This window comes from Centroberyx gerrardi, chromosome 20, assembly GCF_048128805.1.
Source record: "Centroberyx gerrardi isolate f3 chromosome 20, fCenGer3.hap1.cur.20231027, whole genome shotgun sequence".
NCBI classification, from domain to species: Eukaryota; Metazoa; Chordata; class Actinopteri; order Beryciformes; family Berycidae; genus Centroberyx; species Centroberyx gerrardi.
This window is the reverse complement of record NC_136016.1, coordinates 25810797-25829653: the sequence shown is the minus strand read 5'-3', so window position 1 is coordinate 25829653 and position 18857 is coordinate 25810797. Positions and strand designations below refer to the sequence as shown.

Here is an 18857-nt window from a genome sequence, read left to right as displayed (position 1 = left end):
TCCGGAGCAGGTTAGCCGTGCAGCATCAGTTACCATGGTGATCTACCCCGGTTAAAAGTGAACCACCTTCGTGAGACCGAGAAGCCAGGGTTAAACCTGAAGCTAGCTGCTGACACACTGATCTCGCTTGGTGATACGGGCTCTGGAACACCTGCTGCACATGTGCAGTGAGGACAGAGTGACATCAGCTGATGACACACAGGCACATTTTTTAGTTTTATTTAGTAGCAGCTGGACCATTTAGAACATATTTTGGGCTGAGGACACGTCACCTGACCAACTCTCCTGTCTCTGATTAGTTGATGTTGAAACTAGAGCTGAATAATCAGAGTTTGGTTTGTGAATAAGGAGTTTTGGAGCTGCAGGTCTCTGGTCCATGAGTCAAAACCTTCATCAGACTCAAACTTTTAAAGTTCTAAAAAATGTATGACAAGAAAAACTTGTGATGATATGAATCACAGTTTAAATCACAATTTGCAATATTCTGTCAAATAATCACAGTTATATTTTTTTGTCAGTATCGTTCAGCTCTAGTTGGCAGCTGGCCAGCAGAGCTCACTCCGATCCAACCGGCTGGATTTCAAACTGTTTTCAGGGAGGAAATATTTCCACCAAAGTTTTCTGGTAAATTTTGTCCCAAATTTGCCCTAAAAATGTGCCGGTGTATCATCAGCTTTACGCTGCTGGCCGCACCTAAACATTAAAAAATTAAAATGCAAATCTTCCATCCCAGAAATGAATGGAGCGATGTGTTCAAATACCTGGAGAAACACGGGAATGAACAGGACAGGTGGAGCGGGCGGAGCCTCCTCTGCAGCTGTCAAACTCTTTATAATCAGAACAGTTTCATGCTGTAAAACACAACATCTACCTCCTGCCATGTGACTTTGACTGTCATGTTTAAGCTGATAACTAAACATTAATAAATATTAATCAAACCTCACAGAATCAGTCAGTGTTTGATGTTTCCACTATTTCCTGTTTCGTCTGAATGTATTCTGCCATTACGCCTCGCTGGAAAGTTTTTACTCTGAAACACTTCAGTCTGTTTTTAGAAAAGAAACAAACACTTTTTATTTTTTATTACTATTACTTATTAATTATTATTATTACTTATTTTCCCAGACAGAAACAGCAGTGAGACACTTTTCAACTTTTATTCACATCAAGTTACAGAAATATGAAGTACAGTGCAACACAGACAAGAAACCTGACACATTAAAAACAAACAATATTATTATTATTATTTATAATTTTATCTAGTGAACTGGAAGCTGTTGACCAGCAGGAGGCTGCAGGTTTTAATCTTCACTCTTTGGCTGGAATTTATCTCTTTTCATCATTTTTCTGCCTTAAATCTCAGCGACAGAAATCCTGAGAACTGACCGCAAGTCTGCGAGCTGCAGTCAGGTTAGTGTCTGACCCTGCGGGTCGTGCGGGTCGTGCGGGTCTCGGTCTGGATGGACCTTCAGAGAGGTTGTTGAGGCAGCAAAAATCTCAAACCATATCGGACCTTTAGAAATGCTTCATGCTGTTTGCTACCGTGAACCAGTGTATTCTGGTGGAAGAGGACTGGGAAGAACAGATGAACCAATACTAAAAGTTTAGATTTTATTAAAATAACGTGCTGCTTGGTAAATCACCTGTATGCCGAAATTACTAGAAGGCTCTAACGATTCTTTTACGGTGTTAGGTTGTATTCTAGCAGCTGTGTGTCTTTACTGATAAGCAAGGAAACATTAAATTGACTAATTTTTGAATGGAGTCTCTCCGTCAGACAGAACTGGCTCAACTGACCTGAATATGAAATAAACTCTCTACAGTCCTAAATAAAACCTACAGACTCTCTCTCTCTCTCTCTCTCTCTCTGATACAACATATGGGCTATAACTCACTTGAGAAAGATATTTTATATTATTTTAGTCCTCGTTTTGCTATCAGTTGCTGCTGTCGCCTTTCAGCTGCTGAAAACCTCCAAACTTTGGCGCTGTGAATGCGTCATAGTACTGCGACATCGTGGTTACATTATAAAGATATATGTATGTATAAATAATTTTCATAGTCTTTCTCCTCCAGTGACAAGATTAAAGGTCAAGCTAGACAATGTAAATATAATGTAACTAAACCAGAAACATGACTGAACCGTGATAACAAACAACAAACTTTGTTTGAATAGCAGTTGTGATCTTGAACGCACCACACCCGGTAAAAACCCACAACTGACATATCGATATGAATTATATAACCTCGCTTTTGTGCAGCATTTAATGTAGTAAATTAGAATTCAGTTAATTTTCACGAATAAATCAATTACAACGCAAATATAAAGCGCGTAAACACAAAAAACATCAAAACAAAGCTGCGTTCAAGGTCTCTTCGGTCCTGTTAACTTCCTTTCAACCCGGAAGAAGTTGGACAAACACTTCCTTCCTTCCGGGTCTGTGACTAGTTTGTTGTTGGCTAATGTCGGTTGTTTACTGCTGAACATTTCACCTGACTCGTTTTGTTTACAAGACATTTCGCAGTAAACAACAGAGTGATGTCATGTCTCCCAGCGGCCGGTTAGCTTAGCTAGCTAGCTAGCGTTAGCCCGAAGCTCCGGACCGAGCGGCGGGATGAGCAGCTTCGTCGCCCTGCAGACGCAGCTGGCCTCCGTCATGGAGTCGCTGGTCCACGCCGCGGTGGCGGAGCTGGGGAAGCTGGTGGAGGACAGCTCGGTGTTCCTGCTCCGCCTGGAGCTCCGGAGACCCGCCGGGGGAGAGGAGGGGCCGCCGGGGGGACCGCAGGCCCGGCTGCAGGCCGAGAGCCAGGAGAAGATGGTGAGAGAGAGAGAGAGAGAGAGAGAGAAGATGGTGAGAGAGAGAGAGAGAGAGAAGATGGTGAGAGAGAGAGAGAGAGAGAGAGAGAAGATGGTGAGAGAGAGAGAGAGAAGATGGTGAGAGAGAGAGAGAGAGAGAAGATGGTGAGAGAGAGAGAGAGAGAGAGAGAAGATGGTGAGAGAGAGAGAGAGAAGATGGTGAGAGAGAGAGAGAGAGATAGAGAGAGAGAGAGAAGATGGTGAGAGAGAGAGAGAAGATGGTGAGAGAGAGAGAGAGAGAAGATGTGAGAGAGGGAGAGAGAGAAGATGGTGAGAGAGAGAGAGAGAGACAGAGAGAGAGAGAGAAGATGTGTGTGTGTGTGTGTGTGTGTGTGAGAGAGAGAGAGAGAGAAAGAGAGAGAAGATGGTGAGAGAGAGAGAGAAGATGGTGTGTGTGTGTGAGAGAGAGAGAGGGAGAGAGAAAGAGAGAGAAGATGGTGAGAGAGAGAGAGAAGATGGTGTGTGTGTGTGAGAGAGAGAGAGAGAGAGAAAGAGAGAAGATGGTGAGAGAGTGAGGGAGAGAGAGAGAGAGGAGAAGATGGTGAGAGAAAGAGAGAGGGTTGATTGCTGATTTGTGTTATTTAGTAATGTATTCACTCTTTACTCTGCTGTTAGATGGATTAAATCTGTTTCAGTTCATTGTTCTTCGACACTTTGACAAAATCGTTCTTAACTTTCATGCCAATAAAACCTGTTGAACTGAACTGAGAGAGAAGCAGAGATTTAGTCGGAAATATTGGAAATATATCAACCTGTCATTTGTACGTGTTTGAAAAAGTGAGGCCTGTTAGAGAGAGAGAGGATGTGTGTGTGTGTGTGTGTGTGTGTGTGTGTGTGTGGTGGGGGAGGAGGGGGGTAAATATGGATGAACTTTGACCTTTCATCACTCATCATCTTAAGGCATCACAACTACCAAAATGAACAAATATTCAATTTATTTTCAGAGAAAAGTACAGTCCATATGCCAAATCACAACACACATCAGTTGAGGTGCAGTGTGTGTGTGGTGGTCATGCGGTTCTCTCTGCTGCGGGGATCGAACCTGTGGTGCCTCTGTGTGACCTTTGACCCCTGCCGCAGACGCTGTTTGCCTCCATCATGGAGACGCTGGGGAACGAGGCTCTGGGGAAGATCATGAACATCGTGGACGACACCAAGTTCCTGATGGACTTTGAGCAGAAGACGGTGAGAGGAAGAGGCAGGAAGAAGCCGCAGACCAGCGTGCTGAACATCCTGTCGGACCGCGGCGTCGGTACGTAGACCGCCGCCTCTGACCGCCGCCTCCTGCTCCCGCCGAGCACGCTCACATGCACGCTCAGACCCCACACACACGTACAGCAGCATGGAAGGAGCAGGTAGAGCTATCAGAGTTTGGAGGCAGCGAAGTGTAAACTGTCCCCGTCTCTCCACAGAGGCCGAACACTCGTACGGAGCCAGCGCCAGGAGCGCAGAGGAGAATAAATCCACACAGGTGAGATCCAGATCGAAAACACACTGAGCTTTAAACCCGGAGCAGGACCGGAGAGCAGCTTTAACTCTGATGTGTTTGTGGCGGCAGACTGCGAAACCCGAGGAGGACTGGAAGGACCTGGAGGCTCCGTTCGTTCTGGCGGTCAGCGTTAAAGACGAACACGGCAACATCGACCTGGGAGCCATCGCTGAGCGTGAGTACCCGATCAATACTGATCGATCCTGATCAAGTCAGGGACTGTGGATCGGCCCCGGTTCGTCCGCCACTGATCAGGTTTTGACTAAACTTCAGGGAGTGATGCGTCTCTTTGAGTCCCCCACAGCATCCTGGACTCCTCCTCCTCCCTGTGTCCCTGCTGCAGACGATCCAGGAACACAACGAAACTGATTTCCTACTTATTGATCCACTGCAGCTCTGCAGCACGATGAGACTGTTTACTGTTTGTTTATTTATCCCCTAAGCTGGGACACATCACCTGATTTGAAGCCTGATATACCAACGATTTGAGATCGGGCAGAGTCGGCGGTAGTCCAGGGTAGTCCAGGCAGTCCATGGTAGTTCAGGGTAGGTCAGGCAGTCCATGGTAGTTCAGGGTAGGTCAGGCAGTCCATGGTAGTCCAGGGTAGGCCAGGGTAGTCCATGGTAGTTCAGGGTAGTCCATGGTAGTTCAGGGTAGTTCAGGGTAGTCCATGGTAGTTCAGGGTAGTTCAGGGTAGTTCAGGGTAGTCCATGGTAGTTCAGGGTAGTTCAGGGTAGTCCATGGTAGTCCATGGTAGTTCAGGGTAGTCCATGGAAGTTCAGGGTAGTTCAGGGTAGTCCATGGTAGTTCAGGGTAGTCCATGGAAGTTCAGGGTAGTTCAGGATAGTCCATGGAAGTTCAGGGTAGTCCATGGAAGTTCAGGGTAGTTCAGGGTAGTCCATGGTAGTTCAGGGTAGTCCATGGTAGTTCAGGGTAGTCCATGGTAGTTCAGGGTAGTCCATGGTAGTTCAGGGTAGTTCAGGCAGTCCATGGTAGTTCAGGGTAGGTCAGGCAGTCCATGGTAGTTCAGGGTAGTTCAGGCAGTCCATGGTAGTTCAGGGTAGTTTAGGCAGTCCATGGTAGTTCAGGATAGTTCAGGCAGTCCATGGTAGTCCAGGGTAGGCCAGGGTAGTCCATGGTAGTTCAGGGTAGTTCAGGGTAGTCCATGGTAGTTCAGGGTAGTTCAGGGTAGTCCATGGTAGTTCAGGGTAGTTCAGGGTAGTTCAGGGTAGTCCATGGAAGTTCAGGGTAGTTCAGGATAGTCCATGGTAGTTCAGGGTAGTCCATGGTAGTTCAGGGTAGTTCAGGGTAGTCCATGGTAGTTCAGGGTAGTCCATGGAAGTTCAGGGTAGTCCATGGTAGTTCAGGGTAGTCCATGGTAGTTCAGGGTAGTTCAGGCAGTCCATGGTAGTCCATGGTAGTTCAGGGTAGTCCATGGTAGTTCAGGGTAGTTCAGGCAGTCCATGGTAGTCCATGGTAGTCCATGGTAGTTCAGGGTAGTTCAGGTAGTCCAGAAACAGTCCTGCAAATCTGCAAATTTCAGTTAAACGCTGCTCAATCTTTTCATTGTCAGTTCAGATGTTCTCCTCTATACAATGAAGAGAGCTTGGTCTGTTTCTGTTTAAAAGCCAGATGCCATGTTCACTTGATACACAGAAAATATTGGAACTGATATCAGGATCATTCAAAAGATGAAAAAATGTTTTTTTTCTTCTGCTGCTGGTCAGTGATACATTTGTTTAGCGCATCATAAGATCGGTGAATGATGAAGTTGAGTCAGGATTTAGTGTCGGCTGGGTCCAGGATGACCTTTGACCCTGCTGTCGGTCCAACCATCAGCAACCAGCAACCTCCAGACAAATAATCTATCATGTGACATTCATGATGAAATGCCATGCAGGGACTCGACTGCAGTAAACCTGGTTTCTCCCCCTCAGTGTTTACAGCTTTATCTTTGTTGTCTAGATGTGAATAAATCAGTTTGGTTTAATAACACAGACGTTGTTTTCCCTCCAGGAGCCGCAGAAGAAGCTTTTGACGGCAGCAAGTCTTCTGAGCCGGTGACCCTTGACCCCCAGCAGCAGCAGGCGGAGCAGCAGCAGGCGGAGCAGCAGCAGGCGGAGCAGCAGCAGCCGTCCAGTCCGGCCGACCTGCTGCTGCACAAACTTGTGAGTCAGGGCTGGAAGTATTTCATCTGCACCGAGTGCGGCAAGAGCTTCTCGTCTCAGAGCAACCTGAAGGCTCACCTGCGGATCCACACCGGCGAGCGGCCGTTCACCTGCGTCGTCTGCAGCAAAGGCTTCGCCCACAAGCAGAGCCTGCAGGACCACGTCCGCACGCACACCGGGGAGAAGCCCTTCAAGTGCCTGCAGTGCGGCAAGTGCTTCGGCAAGCAGGCGCACCTGAAGACGCACGCCATCATCCACACCGGGGAGAAGCCGTACGGCTGCGAGCTCTGCGGCCGCAGGTTCAACCTGGCGCAGAACCTGACGCGCCACGCCCAGATCCACACCGGAGAGAAGATCTTCGTCTGCCCGGTGTGCGGGAAAGGCTTCACCCGCGCCGTCACGCTGAAAACCCACGAGCTCATCCACACCGGCCAGAAGCCCTTCAAGTGCGCCGAGTGCTCCAAGAGCTTCCGCCACGCCGTCAACCTGAAGAACCACCAGCGGATCCACACCGGCGTGCGTCCGTTCAGCTGCGACCTGTGCGGCAAAACCTTCCGGCAGTCGGTGAACCTGAAGATCCACCGGCGGATCCACACCGGCGAGCGTCCGTTCAGCTGCAAGGAGTGCGGCAAGAGCTTCAGCCAGCAGAGCAGCCTGATCTCCCACGGCCGCACGCACTCCGAGGAGCGGCCGTTCCCCTGCGGCTTCTGCGACAAGAAGTTCAACAACGCCAACAGCCTGAAGCTGCACCTGCGGGTCCACACCGGAGAGAAGCCGTACGGCTGCGAGGTCTGCGGCAAGACCTTCAGCCAGGGAAGCCACCTGCGCACGCACAAGAGGCACGTGCACGCCGGCGGCAAGCAGTACATCTGCGACAAGTGCGGCAAGAGATACTCAGACCAGCGCAACCTGAAGATGCACAAGTGTGTGTACGCATGAGCCTGCAGCGGACACACACACACACACACACACACACACACGATGGACTGTGGGATAAGCAGTTTCTTTTGTAGTAATTATTGTATCAGTTTGTGCTGCAGGTTTTGTTTTTTGTTTTTGGACAAAAGTTTTGGGAAGAAACTTTCCCAGAATATTGTGAGAGCAAATATAAATCATTTATTTAATGATTCATTTTGTTCAAGATAGAGATTTTGCTTTTTATGTTATATTTTTTCAAGGTGTGTGTGTGTGTGTTTGTGTGTGTGCGTGTGCGTGTGTGTGTGTGTGTGTGAGTGAGTGAGTGAAACAGGAGGCGTGAAGTGAAGTTAAAATTTGCTGCTTTCCACTTCAAACTGCAGCCTCTAAATGTGTACAGATGCACATTGTCGCTTTTTATAATTTTATAGCTGGGATTTTGATGTGGAAAATAATATTTGTACAGGAAACAAACATCTACAGTCTCCCATCCTCCAACATCTACCAGACATCAGCAGGAACTACTGTCGCTGTGCTGTAAAGGTCAAAGGTCAGCAATTCAATTCAGCTGAGGAATTGGAATTTGAAAAAATCTACAGGAAACAGAATGTGAATTGAATTGGAAGTTTAATTTAATTCTGTGAAATTCCATGTTTTTTTGTTTTTTCTTCCCACACATCTGAGATTCCACATGATGTTTTATATGATCAATACTGAATATCATAACATGTTAAAGGAATCTTTCAGCTGGTGTTTGATGCAGAACATGTGATGGTAATCCAGACAGACTGAATGTGTTTGATTAATTTGATTCATAATGTTTGGATTTATAATGTTTAGAGTCCAGACAAACTCTCTTAGAAGTGGAATTTCATGGAGTTCAGGTCTGTTCCAGTTCAGTTCACATTGTGTTTCCTCAAAGCTGGGAGACTTTCCTGCAGGACTGGACTCAGTTTAACATGCAGTCTCAGTTCAGCTGGTGATGCTTCAGACTGCAGGAGAATAAACTCTGAGGTGTTTCTGTTGCTGCTCTCTGGCTCTGTGGCGGATCAGGGTCTGCTTCTCCAGATGAATCCTCAGGTGGTTTTACAGGCCGTCCTGCAGCTGGAGGGTCTGAGGGTCTTCTCACACAGTCTGTCCTGATCCTGATCCTGATCCTGATCCAGACAGACGCTCCACTCATCAGTTCATCATAATCTTCTGTACAGTTTTCCCTCTGCAGTTCCCAGTATTTCTGAATAAATGAATGTGCGAACACAGCAGGTTGACATTTATTTAAAAGATAAAACTGCAGCTGCTGAGTGTGTGTGTGCTTCTGCTGTTGCTGCCTTTATTCTGGATATGGATTTTTTTTTTTATTGCTGATAAGGATGTTTTCGACTATAACAGCCTAATCCAAAAATGTCTTAGAAATGTCTCATTAACTGTGGCTTGCAAGACCAAGTCCTTAATCAGATAATGATTCCACTGATTGATTTATGACTTCTCAGTAGGTCAGTAAGTCTTTTATTTTGGAAACAAAAAAGATCGTAAGCAACACATGTTCAGTATGGCTTTTATTTTATTATGATGGGAAGTCTTGTGTTTATATTTTTTATATTGTTTTATTGGGCCAAATATAAATCTTGTACAGATCAAATATATAGAAAACCACAAATACACAAAACATAACAAAGGAAAATATTTAGAGCCGGTTCTGTGTTTCCCGGTCGGCTTGACACTGGTCCTACGTCACTGGAATCTCAAAATGGCGTCCTTCCGCGGTCTGGCTCGGCTGTCATTCCCGGGATGACAACAACTCCAGCGGACCGGACCAGACGCCGCTTCGGTCTCCGGTCAGCGAACCGCCCAGAACCGGAGCCACCGGCCGAATGAACCGACACTGAGGAGGACCGGCCGGGTTGTTTGGTTTTGTTCCCGGGATGACGCGCCGGCGGAGCCTGCGGCTGGCCAGCGACCCGCCGCGGTGTTTAGCTGCGGCGATACAGATCTGAGGATGTGGATTCAGCTCTGTGAAGCTAGCCGGAGTTAGCACCATCAAGACCGGAAGATAGGCGGTTTAATTTCAAAATAAAACGAAGAATCAATTACTGTTGGGAAGTAAGAACAAGCCTGAGTAACGCACACATGGCTATGAATACATATTGTGGTAAGGGCATTAGTTATTTTAATGTACTGTGAATTTCTCTGTAAAATTCGACTCATTCACGTGAGCCCTTTATTCAAATGACCGTTAACCAACAGGTGCGTCAGCGAGGCTTTTATTTTTTTGGGGAAAAGGGCGGAAGTCGTATTGTTAACATTCTGGCTAGCTTAACACTGGTGTGGATGCGCGAGTGACATGGAAACGACCGGTGATGGCTCCTCTCCACCGGCCGTGACCGACACGGAGGAGTCTTCAGCTCACCTTCATCATCTTCATCATCAGCCTTCCTCCTCAGCTGGTGTCACGGACCGGCGTCAAACCGGCTGTCGCTGCGCACACCGGGAGTCTTGTTGTGGTGACGCCGGGGAGGAGGAGTGTCTCCCGGCAGGGTCCGGCGCTCTGCCCCGGTGTGTGCGCCCCGGCGCCGGGAGTCCCGCCGTGCTCGGTCCGGTACCGGCCGGTACCGGGGAGACTCACGGTGTGTCTGACGTAATATATACCGGGCTTAGTAGGTCAACCGAGACAGGTGGTGACGGGAGCCTGGATGGACAAACCGGACGCTGCTGTGACCGCGGGGAGGCAGGTGGGGGGGCGGGGCCTGACCCCAGTGACGTCACCTGTCTGTCAGACGCAGACAGGACAGGTCAGAGTATAAACATGCAGGATGGGAATTCCTCCACACAGCAGGCAGACGCTGTGAGCGCCTGGACGGAGGGGTCAGAGGTCAGCCGGTGTAACGGGCTGGACGGGGGGCGGGGCTCTCTGCCCAACGGGGCCTGTGTGTCACAGCGGGACGGTTCCTCCGGTCAGCACTCTGGGGTTCAAACAGGCGAACAGCCTGATGGAGGGCTGGTGATGGGAGAGGGGCGGGGCAGAGGGGCGGCTGAACCACAGGCTGAGGCCTCTCTTAGCTCCGCCCCCACCTGTCAGGGCACAACAAAACCAACGCCACCCAGCTCCAACGGAGAGGATGACAAGGAAGCTGAGGAGGAGGCGGCCTTGGACCTGGGTCCCTCCCGCCGCCCGGCCCCGGCCCCCAGGTCCCTCCCCTGCAGTGTGAGCTGTGACTCCGCCCCCCTCAGCCCCGGCTCCGGGCCGGAGGCGGGCTCAGACGACGAGGCGTTCGCTGAGCCGGTCCCGGGCCGGCAGCAGAGCGGGCGCTTCCTGGACGTCGGTCCCGGCCCCAGGAACACGTACGAGTGCAGCCGGAGGCAGAGCGCCCCGGGCCAGCTGCCCCAGGGCGGGGCGGGGGCCGGGGGCGGGGCCTCGCACCCGGGGGCTGACCCAGAGGCAGAACTGCAGTCCAGGAGGCCCGGGATAGTGGAGTACCTCGGCAGGTAAATCCATCAGCTGGTGAAGCTGCTTGACTAGAAAACTTCAGTTCTACACCCAAACACCCACATTTGATTGGCAGCATGCAGTAGTAGCAGTAGCAGTAGCAGTAGTAGTAGTAACAGTAGTAGTAGTAGTACTCGGAGCAGTAGCAGTAGTAGCAGTAGTAGTAGTAGTACTCGGAGCAGTAGTAGTAGTAGTAGTAGTAGCAGTAGTAACAGTAGCAGCATTAGCAGTAGTAGTAGTAGTAGCAGTAGTACTCGGAGCAGTAGTAGTAGCAGTAGTAGTAGTAGTAACAGTAGTACTCGGAGCAGTAGCAGTAGTAGTAACAGTAGCAGCAGCAGTAGTACTTGGAGCAGTAGCAGTAGTAGTAGCAGTAGTAGTAGTAGTAACAGTAGTGGTAGTAGTACTGTAAGGCCCATGTGTTTGGTGCTTGGTGAAACTTCAGCAGCCTCAGCCTCTAAATGTTGGATGAAGACTGGTTTGTGTTACACTGCAGTCTGTGTGACTGAAACACATTAATCTGCTTTAACCAGATCAATCATTCATGTTTCTGTTTTTACAAGAACGTAAATTAACCAGAGATCATCTGATAACAGCAATCTACTGCTACTGCTACTACTATTACTACTACTACACTACTACTACTGATACTAATACTGTTATTACTGCTACTAGTACTGGACTGACGTTCCCTTAAAAAGTGCCATCGTTCAGTTTTGTGTCGTCGCTTTTCTGGAAGGTGAAGATTAACTTTTCTATTTGTTCTGTCAGTTAAAGTCAAGCTACATTTCACCTGGTTCTGTTATTTATCTTCTGTAGATCAGCAGAATAAACTGATACATCATCCATGAGTCAGTAATTACACCTTTGACTAGCCACTGTCCTGTCTGTCTCTCCTGTGTGTGTGTGTGTGTGTGTGTGTGTGTGTGTGTGTGTGTGTGTGTGTGTCAGGGGTGTGTTCAGCAGGAAGCAGCGGTCTGTCAGTCAGAGTGTCGCAGGTTGGAAGCTGTTTGGTAAAATTCCTCCCAGAGAAAGTCCGACCAAGGACTCCCGCACCATCCAGCAGGTAACTCACACTTTACACTTCACACTTCACACTTCACACTTCACACTTTACACTTTGCACTTCACACTTTACACTTCACACTTTACACTTTACACTTTACACTTTACACTTCACACTTCACACTTTACACTTTACACTTCACACTTTACACTTCACACTTCACACTTCACACTTTACACTTCACACTTTACACTTCACACTTCACACTTCACACTTTACACTTCACACTTTACACTTCACACTTTACACTTCACACTTCACACTTCACACTTTACACTTTACACTTCACACTTTACACTTCACACTTCACACTTCACACTTCACACTTCACACTTTACACTTTACACTTTACACTTCACACTTCACACTTTACACTTTACACTTCACACTTTACACTTCACACTTCACACTTCACACTTTACACTTTACACTTTACACTTCACACTTCACACTTCACACTTTACACTTCACACTTTACAGTGACACGCAGAGGCGTCTGGGGGCCCGTTTCAAGAGCTAATGTGCGGGAAAAAAAACAAAAAAGAGAAATGAGCAAAAAAAGCGAGGATTCAAGTTGGTTTGGATCAATAATGATATATTTTCAGACTTCAACTTAAATGCATTATGTGCACTTTCAGCATCATGGACAGCTCAACATAGAAATAATCCAAACAATTCAAACAAACAATTTAAAACTGAAACTGACATTTTTGCTTTGGCATGAGGAGAAGCCTCGCCCTTCTCGGCAACTACTAGTCTGCGTTGAATAGCACCAGGCCTGTGTGTTATGTATCAGCTGACATAAAAACAGCTTAAACAATTCCCTCAAATTAAAGTAACAACAAAAGCAATGCCATATTTTGCTTGGGAATGAAAAGTGTCTGAAACGACTGGTTGTTTACAGTGAATTGCGCTTGGCTCTTTCAGCACCGTGGACAGCTCCGTCAGGAGAGCTCGTTACTCAGGCTCTGTTGGCCTGGTAGGATTATTTAACACTAAATAACTGCTTATAGAGATTCTTTTAATTATGTGTGTTTTTTTACTAATTTACTAGTTCGTATTAGTTGACACCGTTAGTAATGTTCGTAGTGAAAGAAATGACTCGCCTACCGTTTTGCTGTGAATATTGAACTGCTAACTGGTTCTAACTGCAGCTAAAACTGTTATTCAACGCTTGCACGTCAGTCGGGGCTCTTTGGGAGTGCGAGGCCGTTTCAGTTGAAACAGGTGAAACATAGCTAAGGCTGCTTCTGGTGACACGTCACACCTGCAGATCCAGTCACAATCCACAACATTTCCCTCTGAATAAATATCAGTTCTGCTCCTCTCTGTCTGTCTGCTGTAACCAGCGGAGGAACGAGCGCTAGGACGTCCTGCTCTAGTAGAGCTATTGTTACTTTGCTGATATTTGACTTGAAGCTGCAATAAGCAAAATGTTGAGACCACTAGAGGGCAACAGAAACTGCCACACATTTGTAAATAAAGTACAGCAAAGCCACTGCACTACGGAGGCCTAGAAGGACAAAATGGAAGGATTAAGGCTAACAGCTAAGCTAACCGCAGCTACAGAGAAGTCTCACTGGTTACCAGTCTCACTTTGACAGATCTCTCTCCTGCTGAAGGTCACATGACCCACTATGACAAGTGAAGAGGCAGGTAGCAAGTTCACTAGTTTAACAAGTTCACTAGTTTAATTAGTTTACTAGTTTAACAAGTTTACTAGTTTAACAGGTTCACTAGTTTAACAGTTTACTAGTTTAACAAGTTTACTGGTTTAACAAGTTTACTAGTTTAACAAGTTCAGTAGTTTAACAGTTTACTAGTTTAACAAGTTCACTAGTTTAACAGTTTACTAGTTTAACAAGTTTACTGGTTTAACAAGTTTACTAGTTTAACAAGTTCAGTAGTTTAACAGTTTACTAGTTTAACAAGTTCACTAGTTTAATTAGTTCACTAGTTTAACAAGTTTACTGGTTTAACAAGTTCACTAGTTTAACACTTTACTAGTTTAACAAGTTCACTAGTTTAACAGTTCACTAGTTTAACAAGTTTACTAGTTTAACAAGTTCACTAGTTTAACAGTTTACTAGTTTAACAAGTTCACTAGTTTAACAGTTCACTAGTTTAACAGTTTACTAGTTTAACAAGTTCACTAGTTTAACAGTTTACTAGTTTAACAAGTTCACTAGTTTAACAAGTTTACTAGTTTAACAAGTTCACTAGTTTAACAGTTTAACAAGTTCACTAGTTTAACAGTTCACTAGTTTAACAGTTTATTAGTTTAACAGTTTATTAGTTTAACAGTTCACTAGTTTAACAGTTTATTAGTTTAACAGTTTATTAGTTTAACAGTTCACTAGTTTAACAAGTTTACTAGTTTAACAGTTTATTAGTTTAACAGTTCACTAGTTTAACAGTTTATTAGTTTAACAGTTTATTAGTTTAACAGTTTACTAGTTTAACAAGTTTACTAGTTTAACAAGTTCACTGGTTTAACAGTTTACCAGTTTAATTAGTTTACTAGTTTAACAAGTTCACTAGTATTATAAGTTCACTAGTTTAACAGTTCACTAGTTTAACAGTTTACCGGTTTAACAGTTTACTAGTTTAACAGTTCACTAGTTTAACAGTTCACTAGTTTAACAGTTTATTAGTTTAACAGTTTATTAGTTTAACAGTTCACTAGTTTAACAGTTTATTAGTTTAACAGTTTATTAGTTTAACAGTTCACTAGTTTAACAGTTTATTAGTTTAACAGTTTATTAGTTTAACAGTTCACTAGTTTAACAAGTTTACTAGTTTAACAGTTTATTAGTTTAACAGTTTATTAGTTTAACAGTTCACTAGTTTAACAAGTTTACTAGTTTAACAGTTTATTAGTTTAACAGTTCACTAGTTTAACAAGTTTACTAGTTTAACAGTTTATTAGTTTAACAGTTCACTAGTTTAACAAGTTTACTAGTTTAACAAGTTCACTGGTTTAACAGTTTACCAGTTTAATTAGTTTACTAGTTTAACAAGTTCACTAGTATTATAAGTTCACTAGTTTAACAGTTCACTAGTTTAACAGTTTACCGGTTTAACAGTTTACTAGTTTAACAGTTCACTAGTTTAACAGTTTATTAGTTTAACAGTTTATTAGTTTAACAGTTCACTAGTTTAACAGTTTATTAGTTTAACAGTTTATTAGTTTAACAGTTCACTAGTTTAACAGTTTATTAGTTTAACAGTTTATTAGTTTAACAGTTCACTAGTTTAACAAGTTTACTAGTTTAACAGTTTATTAGTTTAACAGTTTATTAGTTTAACAGTTCACTAGTTTAACAAGTTTACTAGTTTAACAGTTTATTAGTTTAACAGTTCACTAGTTTAACAAGTTTACTAGTTTAACAAGTTCACTAGTATTATAAGTTCACTAGTTTAACAGTTCACTAGTTTAACAGTTTACCGGTTTAACAGTTTACTCGCTCGCTGCAGCCCACTTTTAAACAGCGAGGGAGGAGCCAAGCTGGTTCTAACGAATGAAAAGCTGCTGAATGGAGGGGGAGGAGCTTCTTCAGGAGTCTGACAACGAGCTTTAGAAAAGAGGAGAAAACAGCAACAGCTGGATGTTGGTTCATATCTTTATGTCTCAATGAACTCTGCACAGCAACATGAGCTTCAGGATTGGTTAGAAGGTCTGATGTCACTTATTGCAGGTTTAATATTATTTAAATATTATTATTATTATTGTTATTATTATTAATAATATCATTATTATCATTGTTGTTGTTGTTGTTTCCCTCCAGGAGAGCGGTGCTGTCGGTCTGAACTCTCTGTCCTCTCCAGACCTCCTAACCTCTGGGGTACGGACTCTCTCTCTCTCTCTCTCTCTCTCTCTGTCTCTCTCTCTCTCTCTGTCTCTCTCTCTCTCTCTCTGTCTCTCTCTCTCTCTGTCTCTCTCTGTCTCTCTCTCTTTCTCTCTCTCTCTCTCTCTGTCTCTCTCTCTGTCTCTCTCTCTCTGTCTCTCTCTCTCTGTCTCTCTCTCTCTCTCTCTGTCTCTCTGTCTCTCTCTCTCTCTCCGTCTCTCTCTCTTTCTCTCTCTCTGTCTCTCTCTCTTTCTCTCTCTCTCTCTCTGTCTCTCTCTCTCTCTCCGTCTCTCTCTCTTTCTCTCTCTCTTTCTCTCTGTCTCTTTCTCTCTCTCTACACCTTTTTCTTTTCTTTTTTCCAGTCGTCTTCCTGCATGCCGTCGAGTCAGGCATTGATCATCCATCTGCCTGTAGCTGCAGAGTTCACACACACACACACACACACACACACACAGCTCCGCCCCCACAGCACTTCACTCCTCCGTCTCGCCAGTCGTCCCTCTGCTCTTCCATTCCTGCTCAGTCGTTCTCTTCATCCTGTTTTTCCTGCTGATCACCAGAAGCTGCTCGTCTGATACTGGAAACACCCCCACACACACACACACACACACACACACACACACACACACACACACACACACATCCATCCCAGGTCATCCGTCCATCCGCCTGCTGCCAGAACACACCTCTCTCTCTCTCTCTCTCTCTCTCTCTCGTCGCCATGTCCTGTGGCGCTCTCTTTCCGTTGCCGTGGCGACTGAGGCGTGTGATGTTGTTGCAGGAGTACGAGTCGCGGCAGGTCAGGACCGGGGCCGGGAACTCGCCTACCCAGCATGCCGCGGGGCGAAGCAGGAAGAACCTGGAGTTCGAGCCGCTGTCGACCACAGCGCTGATCCTGGAGGACCGACCGCCGTACGTCTACCGCCTGCTGCCGTGTGTGTGTGTGTGTGTGTGTGTGTGTGTGTGTGTGTGTGTGTTATGCAAGATGTTAGGCCTTCATTAAGAATAGATTGGTGAAATCTGAGTGGGTTTCCTGGAAACACACACACACACACACACACACACACACACACACACACACACAGTGAATGTGTTCCTGACTCGGTTCCTTCCTGCAGGAACCTGCCAGCCAAGTCGGTGGAGGAGACTCAGAGACACAGACAGCAGTACGACGAGATGGTGGCCGGAGCCAAGAGGAGAGGTACGCTGGTTTTCACCTGCTGCACCCGCCAGGCGGGTGGAGTTTGTGTTAAAAAGTGCCAGACAGTTTAGGAAAGTAGGAGGGATGAAATGATCCACGCAGCGAATTAGTAAAAACCAAAATGTTGCAGTCGACCTGTTGGTGTTCAGGAGTAAATCATTATTTATTATTTAGGGTTAGTTTCTACTCCAGATAATGAGTCGGTATCACAGGAAAACGGCATAAATAAAATGTATGAATACTGTCCATGTCCTCAGTGGGCTTCCGTAGATCTTATCACGATAGTCAACATTAATATGAGATGAGAAGGAAGTAGGATTTTCTGGCTGTTTTTATTATTGTTATTTTCCCTCATACTGACCTGTGCGGTAAACCCCACCCCTCTGGTCCGCCAGGTGGATTAAAACAAATATTAATAATAATATCATACCCCCCCCCCTAGAGCTGAAGGAGGCCCAGCGGAGGCAGAAGCAGATCAAGGAGCGTTTCAGACAGGAGGAGAGCATCGCCACCGCCATGCTGGTCTGGAACAACGACATCCTGCCGCACTGGGACAACATGTACGACCTGCAGTGTGTGTGTGTGTGTGTGTGTGTGTGTGTGTTGACAGATAATCAGCTTGTCATGAGTCAAGCTGTCTGTTGTTTGGTCATGTTAACATATACAACAACGCCAGGTGACTCAGCGTTCCCTCTGGCGGCCATCTTGGAGGTCCTCAACTCTGTGAACAGCTAGAACACTAGCTAACGTATCTAGTAGCAGCTAGCGTTAGCATGTTCACATTAACATCAGTGTGTTTGCTGCTAGTTAGCTAGCTAACAGTTTGTTCAGGTTAACTGAGCTGACTCTTCTCAAGCTACAACTCAGAGTGTTTTGGAGTAGAGACTAGGGCTAAAGACAAGACAGTTTACTGTGTCACAGTAACCAAATCCACCTTATCACACTATTCACTTTTACTGAGAACGTTACTGAATGGATCTTTACTCATGACTCAGCTTCAGTCCTGGTTGTAATGTTTTATGTTATTATTAACAGCCAGCAGGCTCTAATTCAACAAAATGGTGTCAGCTGTGGTTGCAAGGAGTTTTTTGGCTAACGATGCACATCTGCTCACTCCACATTTGTACTCTTGCACTGGACTGTTAATATGTGAATCTGTAACCTGCAAGCATCAGTTAACCTGTAAATCCATCATTAGACATCATCACCCATCTTTATTTACTGTATGTTTATCTGTTTGCTGAGCGGTTTTGCCCTCAGCGGTCAGTAAACTGGATGTGACGTTGCAGGCGGTCGAGTCGCCGGGCGCGGGAGCTGTGGTGGCAGGGTTTACCCCCCAACGTCCGGGGGCGGGTCTGGAGCCTGGCCATCGGCAACGAACTCAACATCACAGCAGGTAGAGAGAGAGAGAGAGAGAGAGAGAGACAGAAACAGAGAGAGACAGAGAGAGAAAGAGAGAGAGGGAGAGCGAGAGAGAAGCAGAGAGAGAGAGAGAGACAGAGAGAAACAGAGAGAGAGAGAGGGAGAGAGAGAGAGACAGTCTGAACAGCAGGAGGATCATCATCGCTATTCATTTATAACAATTAAACTGAATGATGTTAAAATATGATCCTCTACTGTCTATTGATGTTTTATGTTTCTACTCTTCCTCCTCTTCCTCTCCCTCCTCCTCCTCATCTTCCTCTTCCTCCTCCTCCTCTTCCTCCTCCTCCTCTTCCTCCTCCTGCTCTTCCTCAGAGCTTTATGGGATCTTTCTGTCCAGAGCTAAGGAGAAGTGGAGGAACCTCGGTGAAACAGAGAACGAGGCTGACGGTAGGAGAAGGAGAGTGTG

At 45.8% G+C, this 18857-nt stretch overlaps 2 protein-coding genes across 5 annotated transcripts in view; both read left to right on the top strand.

Annotated features, from left to right (window-relative positions):
• Nucleotides 1-2454: 2454 nt before the first annotated feature.
• LOC139908961 (uncharacterized) lies at nucleotides 2455-8689 on the top strand. The gene is made up of 5 exons (XM_078290631.1): nucleotides 2455-2819; nucleotides 3938-4109; nucleotides 4270-4328; nucleotides 4416-4521; nucleotides 6364-8689. Exons 1-5 carry the CDS (start codon nucleotides 2616-2618, stop codon nucleotides 7452-7454), a joined length of 1632 nt encoding a protein of 543 aa, XP_078146757.1. The 5' UTR covers nucleotides 2455-2615; the 3' UTR covers nucleotides 7455-8689.
• A 517-nt stretch (nucleotides 8690-9206) lies between these two features.
• The window catches only part of LOC139914624 (TBC1 domain family member 12-like), a 16136-nt gene continuing 6485 nt past the window's right edge, over nucleotides 9207-18857 (top strand). For 3 of the 4 annotated variants that reach the window (XM_078290781.1, XM_078290780.1, XM_078290779.1), the window contains exons 1-7: nucleotides 9207-10913; nucleotides 11863-11977; nucleotides 16607-16737; nucleotides 16944-17026; nucleotides 17469-17586; nucleotides 18316-18422; nucleotides 18764-18838. In XM_078290781.1, coding sequence (XP_078146907.1) covers nucleotides 9772-10913; nucleotides 11863-11977; nucleotides 16607-16737; nucleotides 16944-17026; nucleotides 17469-17586; nucleotides 18316-18422; nucleotides 18764-18838 — 1771 coding nt within the window. In that variant the 5' untranslated portion in view covers nucleotides 9207-9771. Of the gene's footprint in view, nucleotides 10914-11862; nucleotides 11978-15765; nucleotides 15823-16606; nucleotides 16738-16943; nucleotides 17027-17468; nucleotides 17587-18315; nucleotides 18423-18763; nucleotides 18839-18857 lie in introns of all 4 variants that reach the window. The other variant, XM_078290778.1, reaches the window with a different exon arrangement.

What these genes read in the sequence shown, in the direction of transcription:
- LOC139908961 (XM_078290631.1), top strand. Translation starts at nt 2,616, where the DNA reads ATGAGCAGCTTCGTCGCCCTGCAGACGCAGCTGGCCTCCGTCATGGAG. An exon ending in CCTGTCGGACCGCGGCGTCG is followed by an intron (nt 4,110 to 4,269) that starts GTACGTAGACCG and finishes GTCTCTCCACAG; the next exon opens with AGGCCGAACACTCGTACGGA. An exon ending in AGGAGAATAAATCCACACAG is followed by an intron (nt 4,329 to 4,415) that starts GTGAGATCCAGA and finishes TTGTGGCGGCAG; the next exon opens with ACTGCGAAACCCGAGGAGGA.